General features: G+C 44.4%; 1 protein-coding gene across 2 annotated transcripts; it reads right to left on the bottom strand.

Annotated features, from left to right (window-relative positions):
* Nucleotides 1-7,511: 7,511 nt before the first annotated feature.
* LOC108401084 (membrane-spanning 4-domains subfamily A member 6A) lies at nt 7,512-17,668 on the bottom strand. Of its 2 annotated transcripts, XM_017666817.3 has the most exons (7): nt 17,464-17,644; nt 16,054-16,216; nt 15,088-15,222; nt 13,083-13,139; nt 10,525-10,725; nt 8,565-8,666; nt 7,512-7,744 (listed from the first exon to the last, which is right to left on the bottom strand). In XM_017666817.3, exons 2-7 carry the CDS (start codon nt 16,198-16,200, stop codon nt 7,649-7,651), a joined length of 738 nt encoding a protein of 245 aa, XP_017522306.3. In that variant the 5' UTR covers nt 16,201-16,216; nt 17,464-17,644; the 3' UTR covers nt 7,512-7,648. The 2 variants fall into 2 exon arrangements, with proteins under 2 accessions (XP_017522306.3, XP_017522307.3); XM_017666818.3 differs by lacking the exon at nt 15,088-15,222 and having other exon boundaries at nt 17,464-17,668.
* Between the last annotated feature and the right edge of the window lie 1,199 nt (nt 17,669-18,867).

The following is an 18,867-nucleotide window of genomic DNA, read 5'->3' as shown; positions in this document are numbered from 1 at the left end:
TGAAAAATGAGACAGAAACTGGAAAATATAGACAAACCAGACTCATAAGTCATATTAGAACTAAGGTGAGCCTACCAGGCAGCATGCTCAAGGGTCGTCTATTGCCACAGTGATGTAATGGTGCATAACAAATAATCCGCTGAAACCTAATGGCTTAAAGCAATAAATACGCAAACTGCCGGCAAATGTGCACATTGATATGCATGGCTCTTCTGAAATCAGCTGGGATGGCTCACGTGACTGAGCATCAGTAATTGCTGTTTGATTAAGATGGCTTCAGCTGAGACACGTGGGACGCCGTGTTCCCCTCCAGGTGTTGTGTCCTACAGTAAGATGTTTTCCCGACCATGGCATGAGCTTTTAAAACATTGTCCTTTAGGGCACAACAAAGCACAATAGAGATTGTGCTTTTAAACCATTGGCTGGTACCTCATTAGTCAAAGTAACAGTCACAAGGTTAAATGCAGAATCAAGGAGGAAAGGGAAATTATATTTTGCTTTGAATGAAAGCAGCTGCAGTCTCTTGGCACTGGCATCAGAACAGGGGAGGGTGGAGAGTAGGAGCCATCAATGCACTAAATGTTTTCCAGGGGAGTATGAACCAACGGAAGAGGGTTCAGAAATCCATTTTGAGCAGGCCTGGAGCATCACAGCTTTTAGTAAATTGCCACTATGCTTGTGGTGTAGGTAACACTAGACAGGCAAAGAGGCCGATTTGCTAGAGAAACTGAATTCTCATTGGGTTTGAACACAGAAATGCTGACATCTAAGAAGTGATATAATTCCTTTGGAACTAAGCTTTCTTACCCAGAAAGTGAAGGTTCGCATTTAATGTAGTCTCTAGCCACATACACTTATAAATTCATGATGTAAATTAAATATTTACTTTCTCTTACTGAATTGCAAAGCATCCGATTGACAGAAACATGGAGTGGGTGTCATGAACATCCCCTGGCTTGCCCATAGGTTTCAGCCCTGGACAAATTCACTATGGATTTAGTGAGACTGAAAAATGACAGTGGAACGTTATTGGGGTGGAAGGGTTTATACCCAACTTTATTTCCATGGTGGCAGGTCAATCACTAGAATCCCGTTCACTCAGAGCGAGTCTGCAGGCAGCAAGCCGGTCCCTGCCTCTGGGCCTGTGTCCTCAGTGCTGCCACCATTCCAGCCTCTGCTCTCCTGCAGCCTTGCAGCCGTGCCACTGCGCCACCCAAAGCACTGGGCAGGGCCCTTTATATAGAGTCAATAACAACAAGTATTAACATGTGTGTAGTGAGCTAGTTGACCAGGTCCAGGTGAGAATCCTGGCCACAGGAACTTTCATTTTATCCACAGTAATATTCTGCAAATATTCCTTCCAGTCTTCTCTCTCAAAAGCCTGTTACTTCATCTGGGATTTTATTTCTTGGGGAAAATTGTTCGGCCTCAGTGCTTTGGGGATATGATGAACCTGGAATAGGTGAAAGTATAGGTGCAGGCTCACCAGGCTGAGTGGATTCATCCAGTTTCAGTTCTTCATATCTGGAACTCTGTCTATTCCTGCTGGAAGAAAACTGACATTGAACCTGGGAAATGTTTCCCTGAGCCCAGAGGCAATAAGCAAAATCAGAGGTGCTTTAGCTCAAGGCAAAAGAAATCATCCCTAATTCTCTGAATCATCTGGGCTTTAAGGGGGTCATTGCAAATTCTTCCATCAGGAAACTGAGGCTGAACCTACCTTTCCCACTTCTATCATCTGAACCTTGTGCCTGGTGTTCACTCGCGAGGACAGAATCCAGTGCTTCGGCGGCATTCTTTCTTAGACCTAGAAAAGTTATTCGAGAATGTGCCTTCGACCCCTTCAAAATAAGTACATGCCTCTGTGTTCTCCAAAAGGAGGAGGACATTACGATCCTCTGGGAGCAATGGGCACTTACCATCTCTTCCAGATGAAAGGCAGCCTGGGAATGAACGCGGTCAGAGCCACTGTAGCAGGAACAGGGTCGCTCCCGCTAACCTCACAGCTGAGGGCCATCTTCAGACCTGACACAAAGTGTCTTATTTTTGTAAGTGTTTCTGGACTTGTATTTTCTGAATTACTTTCTAAATTTGTATTTCTATTATCTAAATAGTATTAGCCTAAGGTGACTGTCCCTCCATTGATCCTATAGGAAGATTTGATACTTTGATATCTCAGGGGGGATTTTCATCCTCTTTCTGATAGGACCTAACAGAATAATTTCCTTTTTATCCCCACCACTCTTCTCTGTTAAAAATGAGTAATGTTAGGAAATCAGTCATTAGGATATTTCTTTGGAGTCTAGGAGGGGAGAGGGGAGTTGCAGCACCAAGCCAAGCCAGTCAGAGCCTCCTGGTCTGCAGGGCAAGGATGATGACATAACTTTCATAGACCTGGAGGTTCTTTGCTCTTTAGATGAGAGAAAAGTATAAATTCATACAGGTTGGTTATTTCAAGGAGACAACGGGGAGAATTTCCAAGCCAAGAAAACTATGGAGAGAGATCTGATTTATTCTGAACTCCCCTGAGGATATGAAATTTCGGAGTAGAATTCCTCTGCGCTACTTTCGGATTTCCATGGACTTCCCATGCCTATGTTGCCGGGGCTCATCTCAGCAAGCCTGAAACTGGCCTGAGCTGCTCTGCTGCACTCATATGGCACTGACGCTTAGTGCAGACATTCGTACTGTTGCTTGGTGACCCCGGGTGTTAGGAGTTTCTGGGTGGTTTGCACCAGCTTGACAGTGCAGGGGCCAAGGACAAGTTGCCCCCAAATGTGCCATTTTGGCATACTGATTATTTTGAGTTAAAAGTGACTTTAGAAATAGCCAGTGCAAGAATGCTTGGGCCCCCCTTTGGCTCCAGAAAGCAGGAAATCAATCTCCCAGTGGAAGGTCTTCTCCCTGTGCCAGGAAGTCAGGAGGCATCTTTATCACCAGACGGGGGGAATTCAGAGCTGAGAAGGCTCTACAAACTACACCTGTTGCTTCGTAAATTTACTACCCCAACCCAAATTGTTTAGAATTCCTTGTTAATTGAAGCTCACAATCATAAATTTTCTTTGTCCTGTCAATTCCTCACAGATGTGTTGTCTCTTTATCTAAAAAATATAAAAACTGCCTGCCTTCATCATTTCTTTCAGTCTCAATTTCATTATTGGGTTTCCGTGCACGTATAATTAAACTGGTCTTTTTCTCCTGTGCTCTCAGGTTGATTTAATTCTTAGACTAGCTAGAAGAACCTGGAAGGGTAGAGGAAAGTGTTCCCTCCCCAGCATCAACATCCTTCACTGCAAACAGTGTGGCTGGTGATTTGCACATGGCTTCTGTGAGGCTAGAGAATGGCCTTTCATGGGGCTGGTTACCTAACAAGAAATATGCTCATATGACAAGCCAGCTATTAGAAGGCCCAGCTGCCATTAGGGTTGGGGTTCCCTATAAAAAACAGAACATACATCACAGAGAGAAAGGGAGGGCAACTGGAACTCAAGCCTGGCATCTGGACCCCTTGCTGTGAGGCACTCTTTAGCTGGAATGCACAGCCTTACTTCAATGCTGTTGCTGTATTGGGTCCTATCCCTGTAATAGACCCTAAAGTTGCCAACATTGATATATTGGATTCTGAGTCTTTAGAATTGAACCCTAGCTGCCACCGTTAGAGGATTTGGCATCAGAAGTGCCGTGCATTGAAAACCCAGCCTCATCTTTAACTAAAAATGTTGCTAAGGATTTACTTACAAATTAAAAGGATAGTTCTGAAAAAGGGGATACTGAGCTGGTTACTGAGCCACTCTGGTTTGAAGTAACACAGACTTAAAGTAGTTACTGATAAACTTTCCCATGTAGATGGAAATAAGAGAGCTGGCAAAATGGTCGAGTAAGGAACTTCAGTAAAGTGGCAAGTCAGCTAAAAACTCATTTTCAGTGTTCCTGCTTAGCAAAAGCAGTGTTCCTCCTCTGACCAGCAGGTGGCGCTCCGACCAAAGGAACCTGGGTAACTAAACCGGATCAATTTTACACCAGTTACACCTGCATCTGGTAAAACGGCTCCTGAGAATTTAGAATTCACCAGAATAGATGAAGGGCGGGATGCATCGTACATACTCAAAACAGGCAAACGCGCCGCTGCCCCTCCTTTGTCATGTAAATGGTCAGCAGCCACTGGAACCATGGAAGCACAGTTCTGCCAAGGCTGAAGTAGGCTCCCAAGTGGGATGCCCCTCACCTAGGTCCCGGTTGACACTGTGTTAAGAGGCACCACCAGAATGGGCATCTCATTTGATTTGCCACTGTGATCCCAGGAGAATGTAAAACGGCAGCGGCGAGGCGGTATCACCTTCGACGTGGGGTCCTCCTCCTAACTCATTCAGGGTGTTGGTAGGGATCGTTTTCCTACTGGCGTCCCCCGGGGGCCCCCTAATTCAGCATTCGCTGCCGCAAGGCTCTCTGCAAGACGTGGCGACTGCCCCTTCCTGGCCGGCAAAAGAGTATCTCTGCTGCTTTGAATCTCTGATTCCCTGTCTCTGCCCTCCAGACCCAGACTGTGTGATTGGTTGGGTTGCTCGTTTAATTTCCTTTTGATTAACCCAGAATCAACTTATTAGTAACACTAACTGTATCTTCAAACGTCCCTTTGCCATATAACATCGTAATTCTGTGAGTGATGTTTTATGATAGTTACATGTTTCACCCAAACTCTGGGAGGAGATTATACAAAGATGAGAATCATAAGAGTCATCTTATAATTCTGCCTACAACACAGTCTGTGTGGGAGAATGTTCCATGTGCGCACGGGAAAAGCGGGGGAGCTCTGCAGATGGTGGGCAGAGTGTTTTATATATATACATTTACATTTATGTTATTTTAGTATAATATAATTAAAATTAGCATTATAGTATTAGTGTATTATATCTACATACCATTTAGGTTAAATTGGTTGATAATGTTGGTTATATCTTTCATTTCCTTCTTGAGTTTCTGTCTAGTTTTTCTATCAGTGATTAGAATAGGATGTTGAAACCAAATTATAGCTGATGAATTCTTTCAATTCTTTCAGTTTTTGCTTCATATATTGGGGCTCAGATGTTATGTACACACTTATTTACACTTCTAGCTTCCTGCTGCATTGGCCCTTTTATCATTATAAAATATTCCTCTTTCTCTGAATAATATCTCTTATATTAAAGCATATTGTATTTCATATGAAGATAGGCAGTCCAGCTCTCTTATGGTCATGGTTTGTGTGGTATCTTTTTGCAGATGCAAATAATAAGTGATCTCTGAAAGATGCATAATTACCCCTCACTGATGACATCTGCAGACAAAGGTCGCAGGCATGTTTTCCTGCTGTCAAGTTAGCTGCCTCCAGAGAAATTCCCCATGGAGACTGAGTTAGTTCTCTGGGGGTGGGAGGAGGAATTTTCTCCTCATTATTAATTACCACTAGATGCCAGTAAAGTCACCTGTGCAGATGCTCTGAAAAAGGCCATTAATTCTAAAATCTTCCTTTGTAGCAAAAGGAAATTTACTGCATAGTCTGAGACCCTCTGTTTCGAGCACTCTACAGACTCTCTTGGAGAAATTCAAGATGTTATGAGAATAATCAGGTTCAATATTTCAGAGACGGATTGAGATTAAAATTGACTTTACCCATAGAGGATCAAGTTGGAGCAGGGAGTAGAAGGGGAGGTGGAAGAAAACAGAGAATAAACCCCAGGTTAACTCAGCATCTTGCATGTGCCACATATAAAGGTAAATGCTTCTCTAATTGTATTGTTACTGTTTCTCCCAATTGAAGGTGAATTCCTGGAAGCCAAGGCGTGTATCTTTTTCACCTTTGTAACCCTGGCATCAAGCATAGTGTAAGGTACCCAAAAAGTGTCCATAAATGTTGAATGTCTATAAAGGGAAATAAAAAAAGAGAAATGGTGTACATGTGTGCATCCGTAGGAGAGGCACTGAAAAAAGGAAGAAGACATAAGGAGAGAGTTTGGAGAAAGAGCTAAAACGAAAAGAACCAACATTCAACTTTCACATCAAGAAATCACACGGAGACACTGAGTATCAGCAGGCCTGATACAGTGGGTATGACCCTGGTAGGGTGCGTTGTGGCGGGGAAAAACTTAGGAAGGTATTCGATTAAATGGAGCTCTTACGAAATTGAGGATATCTTTCTACACCTGTGTGCGTGCATGAGCGTGTACCCATATGTGTTTGTGTGTGCTGAGGCTTAACATTTACACCTGAACAATTGTTCATTTGTATTTTGAAATCAGAAAAAAATTACGAACTGGTTGTCTCTTAATAATAGTTAAGTATTCCAGTTAGCTTTTGTTTGCTTATTTGCTTTGAGTATTTGATGAAGGGAGAGGAAGTTCAAATTTGGGTTTAATCTGTGACTGTTGACTTACTCTGTATTTAAAAGGAAGAGTAAGAAAATGAGTTTCCAAAAAAACATGGCATTGCGATGTGATTTATAATAAGAAATATATATTTGGTCTTCCTCCCAATTCCTGGCACAGAACTCCTAAAACCTGTGGAATTTCCCAGGCAACAGGGATAAAACTGCCCTTCGGCAATTTAAGGATGGGAGCTGGCTGGCAGGGGAACCAACTGTGGGATTAGAGGGTTGAAACTTTGAAGGGAAGAGAGAGGGGCTGGAGATTGAGTTCAGTCACAACGACCAGAACAATGATTTAATCAATCACGCCTGTGTAATGAAGCCTCCGTAAAAACCCAACAGGACAGGATTGGGAGATTTGAGGAGAACGGTGCGCCCACAGAGAGCATGGAAGCTCGGCGCCTCTTCCCACACCCCCATGCATCTCTTCCTTCTGACTGTTCTGAGTCATGCCTCTTTCGAATAAACAGGAAATCTAGCAAGTAAAATGTTTCTCTAAGATCTGCAAGCTACTCTAAAAAATTAAGTGACCCCAACTAGTGGGTCTTGGGATGCCCCCCCAATCTACAGCCAGTCAGTCCGAAGCACAGTGACAGTCTGGGCTTGGACAGGCATCTGAAGTCGAGGGAAGGGTGGTAGAGGCCGTCTAGAAGGACTAAGCCTTGAACCAGCGGCGTCTGATGCTATCTCCAGGTAGATGGTGTCAGAATTGATTTAATTGCTTGGTAATGTTGAAAAAAAAATCACACATAACAGTAAATCAAATATTAACATTACATTGAAACCCATTACTTATACAGTTCCTGACACTTACTGTAGGGGGCTCGTCTACATGCACTAAGGGTAAAATACATGCAATGGGACCCTAGTACCTAGTATGGGAGAGTCTGCACAACATGCCGAGTCAGTTAACTCCCACTGGCAATTGGGTCAAGAAGAAGTTATTGCCATTACTTCACCACCCACTGAATTACCATCCTGCCTAGTTTTTTTGTAAATGTCTATTTGGTAGTCTAGTCAATTGTATTTTATAGTTCTGTGCTTTTGCTGAAGCCAGCATGAGGCAAGTCGAGAGAATCCTGCTGGACACATATACTCAAGGACAAGAAAATGAAAAGTCAGTATTGTTTAATGTTCATTACGCAAAAGCCTATATTTGAAGCAACTCAGACTTTGCTTTTGTGGGTTGGGTTTCTTTGGTTGGTTTTCAGATAGTGTTATAAAACCAAATTTCTGATAAATCCTTCCCTAAGAAGTCAATAGTTCTTCATATCCATGGTCAAAATCTGCCTTTGGGGGCACGCTGGACTTATATGTGTAACTCTGAGGCAGGAAAATCACACTCTAGAGGAAAGAAAATACGTTAGTTCTTTGTATGTTCTTCAGAGTTCACTTAGTTTTAACTTAAGATACATATATATATATATATATATCTTGCTGTCACTTCCTCCAAACTGTATCCGTAGAATTCTCAGTCATCCCCTGAGCTGTATACATGTAATCAAGTTCTTTAAGTTGCTGCTCATCAGCCTGGTATTCATTCTGTTTTCTATACAGAATTTTTAATGAATCAAAGCTTCTTCGTTCAATGAAGCCATGAGTCCCTTGTGGTGATAAGATGGTTCCCATGGAATGTGAATCGGCAATTTAAAAAAACAAAAAACAGAAAGCCTTTTACGGCAAAAAAGAATTTTAAGATGCCAGGGAGGGAAAATAAGCCTAAACTGAATCCAGTCACATGAACAAATGCCCTTTACCAAGTCAAGGCTATTAAAAAGACTAGTGGCTGTAGCAGAAAGTGTTCTTCTCTGAAAAAGACACAGAGCATGTTCTGAGCACAGGTGCAAGCTCGTAGCATAATGCCGGGCTCGTCATTTAACTTCCCAGGCTTCCGCATTTACCCGGTGGGAAGACTGAACCCAACCAGCTGATTTCTCAGATTCAACTTTCTTTCCATCCAGCTAATCCCCAGCGGGTCAGCTTCTCGCTTGCCACCTGCTTTCCTCATTTGAACGTCTTCCATTACTATCAAACCACCTCCCGTGTGTATCTCATTTACCAGTGACTAACTGGTCCTCCTGTCCCTCTTGCTGATATAGCTCAACACAGCCCGGAAACTGTGAGGCACCTGGCAAGACCCAGGGGGACCGGCCCGCACACTCACCCCCAGGAAGCCGGAGTGAGCCTGTTTCCACCAGAGCACAGCCGCCAGCACACCTATGCAGAACTCCAGCATTGTGCAAATCAGCATCACAGACAGAGCGCCCTGGAAGGCAGCAAACAAAGATTGGGAGTCCTGAGGCAACCCAAGCCTTCATGACCCGTGGGGAGGTCACTGTAGAGGTGAAGAACTCCTCCACCAGCAGAGAGTGAAGTAGGGTCACCAATCAGGAAGACAAGGAGCCTGGCGACCAACTTAATTTAACCCTTTTGCTCATTTATTGGAGGAGGGATGAGCAGTAACTAAATCAACTAACCTGCTTCAAACAGTTGTATCTCACCTAAATCCGATCACACTGTGCATTCAGTGAGGGAGCAGCACAGTGTAATGACACAGGGCCGAGAAGCGACAGAGCCCTTTCTAGCTGCCCGTTACCCTTGGTGGCTGCGTGAGCCTGATCAAGTCTCTACTTCTCTAGCCTCTGTTTCTTCTTATGTCAAATGTGCATAGTGACATTTCCTTCAGGGATCCGTGAGAATTGGTGAGGTTTTGACCATGCAAGCCCTTTGTAAAGTTCAACACGAACACCCTCTTCTGTGTATCTGAACCCTTTTGGACGGGCTTCCTGAGCCTTACTTGGTGGCGGTAAGAGAACAATCAAGGTGGTAAAAATAGCATAAGCATAGCTGTCATAGTTGTTCACAGCACAGACCAACTAAAAAAGATCTACAGCAAGAGGATAGGTTCTGCCATTTCCGTCCCAGGGCATCCTTTGTGCAGAAGGAGCCACGTGATAGAACAAGAGACAGACTGTGATCTCACAAACCTCTAGTCTATTTACACACAGTTAAGGAGGAGATTCAGTTTGTCTACATTACCTAGAAATTGTCCCAACAAGCAAGCTCAATATAATCCCTTTTTTTTATCATGGAAAATGATCCCATCATGAATTCATACTTTATCAACTATGCATATCCCTCCAGAATTGTTCCCAAGGGAAGCTGGCTCTGCCTTGTGTTGGTTTATTCCAATTATTATTGACCTCACTGGATGCACCTTTTCTCACTTTCATATCATTGCCGGAGAGAAGCACCTGGGGCCAGGTCCATACAGACTGGTACACAAGCATGTGTTTGACTACCTCTGTTTTTATCTGGCTTTCCTCCAACTGTGTCCTTGACTTAAGTAACTTTTATGATTGCAAGATAACATTCTGCAGCCTCTTTATTCTTATGTTGACCATTTTTCCCCCAGTGCTTTTCTGACCATACATATGCCCCTTTCATGCACCAACTTAAGACATATTATTAGCCAAACTTCATTGCCATATTTCTTCCAACAATGGCAATCATTTAATAGTTATCCTCCATCTTCCTGTATTTCTTACCTCCTAATTTAACAAATCCCATTCTGTAAGTTATAATAAAAACAACAGTGATGCCACCTTCTCACCTGACCAGCGCTGCTCTTCACTGCGGTCACTGGGAAGAGGAGAGGCCCTCACCTCAACCCAATATTTCTTACTCTCCATTTTTGCTCAGAGCAAGTGACCTCCCCCTGACACATACATACCATGTTTCCTTGTTGGCATTTCCTGATCACTTGGGTTTTCCTGCTATCTCTGCTCTTCTTAACTCACCACTCCATGTACCAAAGTTTTCAGTTTGACAAACTTCAATTTTATGCTTCTAACAATAGCATCACTTGGATTATTAAGAAAATCTACCAACAGTAAGTTTTAGTTTTTCATCATCAAACTCCTCTGACATTTCCTCTTCTGTTCCACCCTGTTGGTAAGTGAACCCAGAGCCTTGCATGTCATCCCCTCCTTTACAAAGCTCTGGCCTTCCTCCAGCTGCCCAAGCCAGAAAGAATTGGACAGGTTTTCAAAAGAAGGGATAACAAGGAGTGCAGGCTTTCAGAAACCTCCTAAGATTGGAACATCCCATCTAAAAATACTTACAGCCAGAATAGCATTGGCTATGGAGCAGTCCACACTATCAATTGAGTTAAAATGGTAAGTACGCTCTTCAGGTATATCCTCTTTGGTCAAGTCACACTCCCTGAAGGCAGGACCCAAGGCAGCCAGGTTGACAGAGAGGAGAATGAAACCCACTAGAGCAGACAGAGAGCTCAGGAGGTTTGCAGCCAGGCTGCTCTGAACCTGAAAGAGAAATGCTGCATTAAGGATCATGCCTAATAAGCAACCAGTCTCATCCCTCTTTGCTAGTGCTTTGCAAACATTTGTTTTCTTATCTGTGTCCCTCAGAAAGATGATAGACCTGAACCATCTCCCCAGTGCCTAGCATCATCTCTGAATCTGGAAGGAAAATCTTGGTTAAGCAAATGAATAAAGGAAATGTGTTCCCCTGGACAGGACTTCAGCAGGATGGCAGAGACTATCGCTGTCCTAAAGTCTTCACCCTGGACTGAGAGCGGGGCTCCAGTATAGCATCCCCAAGAGAGTGTGACTGAACCCAATGGGCTTTCCTCTCTCCCAACTCACTCAGAAACCCCATGTGAAAGCATCAGCCGCACGGAGGAGGCAGATGAAGCGGGTTACTCCTCCTTGCACATGACCTCTCCTAAATGCGCACATACCCAGAGACAAGTGAGGACATCGTTCTCAGTATTGACGACCCTGGAGTCTGCACAGGCAAGGGTTGGCCGCGTCCAGGGCCATGTATGGATGATAGTAGGCAGAGTTCTAGACTCTGGCCCAAGGATGGTGTAAATGTGTGAGCTGTAGTGTGAGGCACAAGAGGCCTTGACTGGGTGTCAGAAAACAGAGGTAGCCGATGGGGGTAGCTGGGCCTGTGGCAATCTGCTTTCTTAAGCACCCAGTTCCTCAGTTTCATTTCCCACTCCAGGTCTCATTTCTACATATTAGGGAAGGGATAAATAAACTGATCTTAGAAATGTTTTCCTTTCTACCCCAACTCACAGGATGAGGAATTGAGCTAGGACTGTTCTGAAAGCTGCATTTACAGATGCGTGTGGTCCCGGGCACACCCAGTAGCCATGTTAGAATATCACTGAATCCCGTCTGAGCTTTTCTTCTTTTAGGGAATCAACAGTTGAAGCTTTGGGGCACAGGAGAGGATAAGCAGGGTATTTTTCTCCTCCAAACCCCAATTCTCCCAAATAATGATTTAAGTGGATGCTCTTGTGTTCCTGATGGCCAGCAACGGTCATGATGTCTGGAATATCATATATTTTTAAGAATAGTTCAGGTGTGTTCTGGAGCAGTACGCTTCTTCAATGTTAGCAAAAGGCTGGTGCAATGTAAGGCCACCGAATTCACTACAGGAGAGATGAGTCTGGTGAGCCTAAACCCATGCTGAGACTTCATCCTATGCCCTTGAGCTTGCTGCCCTATTTGCTGTTCTTCTCTAGGGTAAGACTCCCCTCCACGCTTTCTCCTGAAAACCGAGAAACATTATTCTTATTTTGCACTATTCAGTATGGTTGTCGCTAACCACATGGGCTACTCATATTTAATGTAAACTTAAATAAAATTAAAAATTCAGTTCCTCAAGTGCACTATCTACATTGCCAGTTATCCACAGCCACATGTGAGTACCATATTGGACAGCATGGCTATTGCATTTCCACCATCGCAGAAAGTTCTGCAGAACAGCAGTAATCTAGTAGCTTTGGGTCTTGGTGAGAGTTCCAAATAATCATCTTTAAGTTCTGATGAAAGACAGAGAGATTTTGAGTCCTGAGCACTCTAACTTCCTGCTGCATTCTGGAGATTTCTATAGACAGAACTTCCAAATTGAGTCTCCGTACTACTGAATTAACACGGCGTTCTTGCACATGACCCCTGACATTTAACTACTCAAGGTATCTAGGATTAGAAGAAGATTGTGTGAATTTTTACAGATTAGAAATCTTTTACTTATAATCCAGCTTTCCCCTCCTAGCCACTGCCAATTCTGGTTTTCCTTTGAAAGAGTTAAAGTCAGGTAACATTTTTTCTTAACCAATACAAATGACTAATGACAGCTTTTAGGACTCAGGAGTTCATCCTCAAATACAACAAAGGTATTAGCTGTCAGATCAGACAGATGAAAGAGTGAGAGGTGATTCTGCACATGAATGACATTTCGACTTGGTTTTCTCACAGGTTTGGACAGATGAGTTTAAACCATGAATTCACAACAAACAGACCTCTCTACAATACTGTCAGCGTCTATGTCATGGAAGACCTAAATTTGAAGTCCAGTTACCACCCAAAGGGCATTATAGAGAGTCAGGCTTTTTCTACAGCAGATTCCTGGGCACTTCTCTGGGGTATCATTCAATACCCTGAAGGCAAGCTCTGATTTAGGTTGCAGAGTTTGGAGGGATGTATACTGGGTGGGAATATGGGTGACCCAGCCACTCCTAACTGGGCCAAAATCGTGCTCTGAAACTTTATTTCCAACTCCGCAAAGTGGAGAGATTGACCTTGAAGAATCCTCCCTAAATTCCATTTCTGTCCTTCAAGCTGTGGGTTATGAGTCTCATACTCACCAAAGGCTTAGTTGTCTTTTTCCCTGTGATGATTGATAGAGATCCAGAGATAACAAACTACTCAAAAAAGAGAGAAAATGGTCAGGTCAGTTTCTAGGTACAGATGTAGCTACAATATTATTAGCACGGTGTTTATGGAAATGTCTCATGGGAAAAGCCCTGGAGAACCAATGACCAACAATGTGAGAGCCAATTGAACACACAGAGATGACCTTTTCACCCGTAGTGGATCCATCAAAGCACGAGAAAAGACAGCTCTGAGAAGGAATCTAACCCAGTAAACAAGACAAGGAGGGCTCAAAAGCCAGGAAAGAAGGGGTTTTTTAAATGAGAGAAGAAGGTTTTGGACTCACACATTATCTAGAGAAGGACATGAGAATATTGATATGGAAAAAGAAAAGAATGGGGAACACTCACAGATGTGGGAGGACAGAGGGGTGCATTTTGTGTCGGTGGCTCCCAAGCAGGGGTAGAAAGGTGATGGAGAACAGAGGAAAAATGAAGCTGTGTGGTGGGAAATCTGAGGCTGTGCTCAGAAAATCAGACATGTTGTTTTCACTCTCTGGACTATTCATGATCTAATGGATCTGGGACAGCTAAGTAACAGGAAGTCTTTTGACAATGGGAACATGGGACAAAACAGGAAGACGAGAAAGGTTGCTGTTTCGGTGGTCCCAGCATTAACTAAATTCGGTCTGCCTAAAAAAATCATGGGTCTTAAAAATTGGACAACTTGCCTGTCTGCATGTGGGCTGTGCTCAGGGACCTGCTTCCAGAGAATGGAGTGTGGAAAGAGGGGGGAGGGAAGTAACCAAACAGCCGAGGAACCTGACCAGCACTACCTCAGCCCATTACCAGGGTTAACTTTATCAGTGACGTGTCATGATGACACCATATTCCCTTGATATGACACTTTCTTCTGTCACCTTCCATCTTCATGATGACACCATATTCCCTTGATATGACACTTTCTTCTGTCACCTTCCATCTAAAAATCCATCACTCTAGTCTACACATGAGAAAAATGTCATGTAGACCAAAATTTAGGAACAATCTACAAAAATTCTGTTCAGTGCTACTCAAAACTATCAACATTATCAAGGACAGGAAAACCCAGAAAGTCTAGAAGTGCCTAAGAAGACACAAGGATGAAATGTAATGTAATATCCTTGATGGGATCTTGGTAGAGAATAAAGACCTTTGGGAAAAACTTGTAAAATTCAACTAGCATTGACTTTAGTTCATACAAGAATAAAAATAGACCAGAAAGAGAAAAAGGTGGACTTTTAGATTGATGAGACAAGAAACATGTATAGGAAAGACAAATGATCGCTACTGAGGTGTGGGACTCTGATAGAAAAACTACCAAAAACTACCAAGGAGAAGCTAAATTGTGGGCAAGGTTCACGCACATCAATCTAGTAGACATTGTTCTCTAAGAAAAGACCTGCTAAATCCCCTTTGACACAGCAGACTTGAGGCTGTTTCAGAGGAATTTCCAGGCCTCCACCAGAGCACAGACATTATCAGCTGAGCAGCCCTGGACACCACTAAATGCAGCAAAAAGCATTTTCAAGGGTTCAGAGATGCAGCGCCCCTTCCTCTGTGACTCCCACAAACGTGTGGTTTTCCCTGGAGGTGGCTGGTGTCTGTCATGTTACTCTACTGACAACTCCTTCCCAACTTTACCCTACTTCACGGATTTTTGCCTAAACCTAGGGAGAAGCCACTAGCCTCATATCATAACCTAAGGTGATAAAGTGAAAAGCAGTGTGATCTTCAAAAGAAAGGATTATTTGGGCTAGTTAAGAAATAGATTTACATTACGTAAATCTATTTCTGCCCTTCATGCCACTCAGTTCTTCCCTGGGCTACACACACAGAAAAGTTCTAGCACTTGCTCCTGGTGGACAGAACCTAGTAGGGTGACAGGTGAACAGCCTATACTACTGGCATCTTCCTCCCACCCCTGCCCTGTCTTGCTCTCCTAAGGACCTCTACTCACACACAAGGCTCCTACGAATGGGTAGGCAGCCTTCAGCAGGGAGGAAAACACTTTGGTAAAATGTGGAGAAAAGGAAGCCAATACCAGGATGATTCCCAAACTCAACACCATCACCCCACAGAAGATCTGGATGGTCTGTAGGAAGGAGAAGGGAGACCAAGGATTAAAGTCAGTATTTGTAAAGACAGGGCCCCCTCATCTCTCTCTTAGTGCTCATGCACCATCACTTTCTTCAGGATCCCAGTGAGGAAGGAGACACTGCAGAAACTCTGGGGTGAGAATTGCAAAAAGATATTTTCGGAGAGATACTGCTGTGCCACAGAAAACAATGCCGGGGGCCCTCTGGCAAGTGCTCAGCAAGCCCGCAGGCATCTCTGCTTTTCTGGCCCTGCCTCCCAACCAGTACCAGACTCTTGTTTTGCCTGTCTGTCTGGTTCCACTGCTACTAACTCTCCTTCCACCTCTTAGGGAGCAGGGGACATCTGAAAGCTCTCAACTCTCCTGAGCACCAGCAGCGCGGAAGCCCCTCCTCACCTCTCCCAGACCCTCTGGATGCTACAACATACAGCCTGGCCCTTGGCCAGCTCCTTGACCCCTTCCGTCCATGTTCCTATAGCTGAGGATCCTGAAGCTCTGTCTTAAGGGGTGAAATTTTCCTCCTTTATGGCTTTATTACTGTTAAACTTGGCACATGAGTCTCACAGCGAGTCACATGGTATCAAGTGGAGGCAGGGCGATCAGTCCTACCAGGTTCTGAAACCTGGTCAAACGGAGTGCCTCCCCTCGGGTCATGTAAGCGCAGAGACAATTCCGAGAAGCAGAGCTCTATTATTTTCCTCCTGGTCTTAGATATACCCTTCTGTCCCCTCCTCCCTTCAATCACAGCTTCTCAAGATACACATGGCTTCTTCCCTTTGCTCGCTGCCCACTGCCATTCCACTCCAACATGTTCTGAAGTGGGCTCACCCCAAGAACTTTGATCTCTGCCTTTAGATGCTTCTTCAGGCTGTCCTGCCTCTGGCTGGCAGGTTTGGGTTTCTCTGTTTGGGGGAAGTTGATGCCACTTGGTGTGAGAACTGCAAAAGTCTCATTGATCGTGGGCTGTGATATCATGATGGTGTTACCAACACTGGAAGAGAAAAATAAATCCAGCTCTTAAAAAGTACAGAGCTCCCAGGTCTGGCCCCCAAACTGTATATCAGTCTTTGACCACTAGCCCGTTCTCAGCCTGTTCTTCGGGGAAGGATACTCCATAGTAGGCAGCTGTGAAAACCAAGAACGCTTGGTTTCATGCATATTTTTCCATAATGTTTGGCACAGCCCATTCATTATAGATGATGAACACATCACAGGGAGGCAGCAGTGCCAATCTACTGGGCACTCAAAGTTCAGAGGCAAATGCTCACACAAAACTTGCAATACATAGAAATCTCTGTTCCCTAGTCCTTCCTACAGTCACAGGATTGCTGCACATTCAGTGAATTTCACCCTCAAACTTCCCTACCAGTCATGAGATGTGATAGGGTTCTATTCAGAGTCTGTATTGCTTGGACTATCTAACTGCTCATTTTTATTGTCTAATAGTTATACCCATTAGTATTAGTCCTAGATAGTCTTATCATATTTTACTAGGCATTATCCTGTCGTATCTTTAATCTGTATAACAACCCTGCATGTCAGTGAGTTAGTAAAACCAGGTAATAGGGAAATTCAAAATAAAAAATTTAATAAGAATGGAAATAATGTCCAATTTGCACGTGTGTGTGGTATAGAGTGAACACTGAAGGAGTATTTTCAGTTATAATTCTGACTCAGCCATGTTCACACAGCCGGGAAGCCGTAGAGCCAGAGCGGGAGCCTGGCTATCCCTGAGTTCGGAGGCTGCACAATTCCCTAGATCACGCTACCTCTTTCTCCTTCCCACTGGCAACAGCAGCCGGGGCCAGAGTTTACTCTGTCTGGAGAAGCATGAGAACAGGACTTGCAGTCACAAAACCTAGGTTCAAGGCCTGCACCCTCCACTTGTCAGCCTGAAGGTTCAAGCTGCCGGCGGTATCAGTGGCTGGGCTCAGCGTGGATGCCTCTTTGCCGCACCCTTCCCGGCCCGTGGACTGCCCAGTCTGCACACAGCCCAAGAGCAGCTGAAGTGCCAAGAGCTGTGTGCCCATTAATCACATGACCTTAGGTATGGGACTCCCCAGGATCAGGCCGTTAGAAGGCAGCAGAGACCTTTAAAACCAGATACTCCTTCCCTGTGCTCATTCTATTTCCAAAATTCTCTGGCATCTCTAAACCTCTCCCAAGGAGCTTCAGATGGCACGTCCCCTCACGCAAGCACAGCAGGTTAAGCAAGAAGGGCCTCTCAGCCCCACCTACCTGTGCCACGGACGAGACTGTGGGTTCACGCCGAGCTCAGAAAGTCCCGGGAGATGTTAGCTCTGGGTCCTCAGCCGGACTGCCAGAATTTCCTATTCGCCTTCATCTTCTGGAAGTTGGAGCCCTTCCGTAGTCCAGAGTTTATGGCTACACAGGATGTGATACTAACAGATTATAGATTTGTGAAATGGGCCTGCACTTCCTTTTTTTCTAAACTCCTAGTGTCTTCAGAAAAATCGCAAATAGAACCTACTCATGACTTGGGGGACACGGGAGTCACGGAGCTCCCGGAGAGAACTGCCCCCACAACACTCCACGCTTGTTCTTAGATGGGCCTCTGGGCTTCTCGGCACCCTGGTTTCTACTCTGCAAATCAGGGAACAACATCTACACAGATTTGTCATAAAGATTAGAGAACCTGTTTAGAAAAGGCCTATCCTGCCTCCAAGGAGCATTCATCAATATGTTACTAATAATGGTAATATTCATAGTAATAGTAATATTGATAAATAATGATATTCAATAACATATAGATAACCATGGTAATAACAATGATGATGATGACTATTCTGTTTTCATGGAGCATTTAGTATTGTATGGCAAATAATAGTAATAACAGAATGTAGAAAAAATATCTTTTGGTTAAGTCTCTATATGTTTCTTTTTCTAGTTCCTCAGGTCTGCACAGGCTGAAACAGCCCCTCCGCACTCACTGCCGAGCCGCTGCCTTCTGCAGAGTCCTCTTTCTTCGCTGGCCTCTCCCTTTCTCTAACAACAGATCTCTGTCCTCCAGAAGGGATGGGCACCCCAAGGGAAGCGCGGAAACTGGACAGGGGCACAGATGGGGAAGATTCAGTAGGACCTGCACAAACTCAAACTCACACGTGGGATGGTTTGTGAAACAAGGTTCCTGTGCCCCGCCAAGGCCATAGGTGGGCATTCTTCGGAGGCTGATTTTAATGCGCTAGCAAGGGAACCAGCCCAAAACAGGACTGTCAGCTCCAAGGGCCGTGGGGTCTGCCCTAAACTCCATACATTACCTCTCTGGTAAAGAAAGGAGCTAAGAAACACTATTAAGGCTGGCTTAGTTCTCAGGACCAGAATGACAGATAACTAAACGCAGTCCCCTTGTCTCAACTTACAGTGATGAGTCTGACGGAGGGCAAGGATTTGCCCAGAAAGCTGTGCAAGAGCAACAAAGAACCTTTACCATCTCTCTCTGGGAATCCTGGGGCCTCTCTTTCTTTCCTAAGGCATCTGCTGGCACTTTCCCATTGAGCCCTGTGCCCTTGTCACCATCCCAGCATCCAGTGAACTAGTGGGTACCGTTCTCCTCCTGGGCTTTGACCAAGAAGGAGTCCAGCCCTTTAAGGGACAATGACAACCGCCTTCCCTTCAGTGGAA

Source organism: Manis javanica, unplaced genomic scaffold (assembly GCF_040802235.1).
Source record: "Manis javanica isolate MJ-LG unplaced genomic scaffold, MJ_LKY HiC_scaffold_25, whole genome shotgun sequence".
NCBI classification, from domain to species: domain Eukaryota; kingdom Metazoa; phylum Chordata; class Mammalia; order Pholidota; family Manidae; genus Manis; species Manis javanica.
This window is presented reverse-complemented; position numbering and strand designations above follow the sequence as displayed.

Bases quoted from the DNA above. Each gene is read 5' to 3' on its own strand.
- LOC108401084 (XM_017666817.3), bottom strand. From the start codon at position 16,200: ATGATATCACAGCCCACGATCAATGAGACTTTTGCAGTTCTCACACCA. The intron at 13,140-15,087 runs GTGAGTAGAGGT...TTTTTTGAGTAG, and splicing joins CATTCGTAGGAGCCTTGTGT to TTTGTTATCTCTGGATCTCT. The intron at 10,726-13,082 runs GTGAGTATGAGA...TTTCTCTTTCAG, and splicing joins AAAAGACAACTAAGCCTTTG to GTTCAGAGCAGCCTGGCTGC.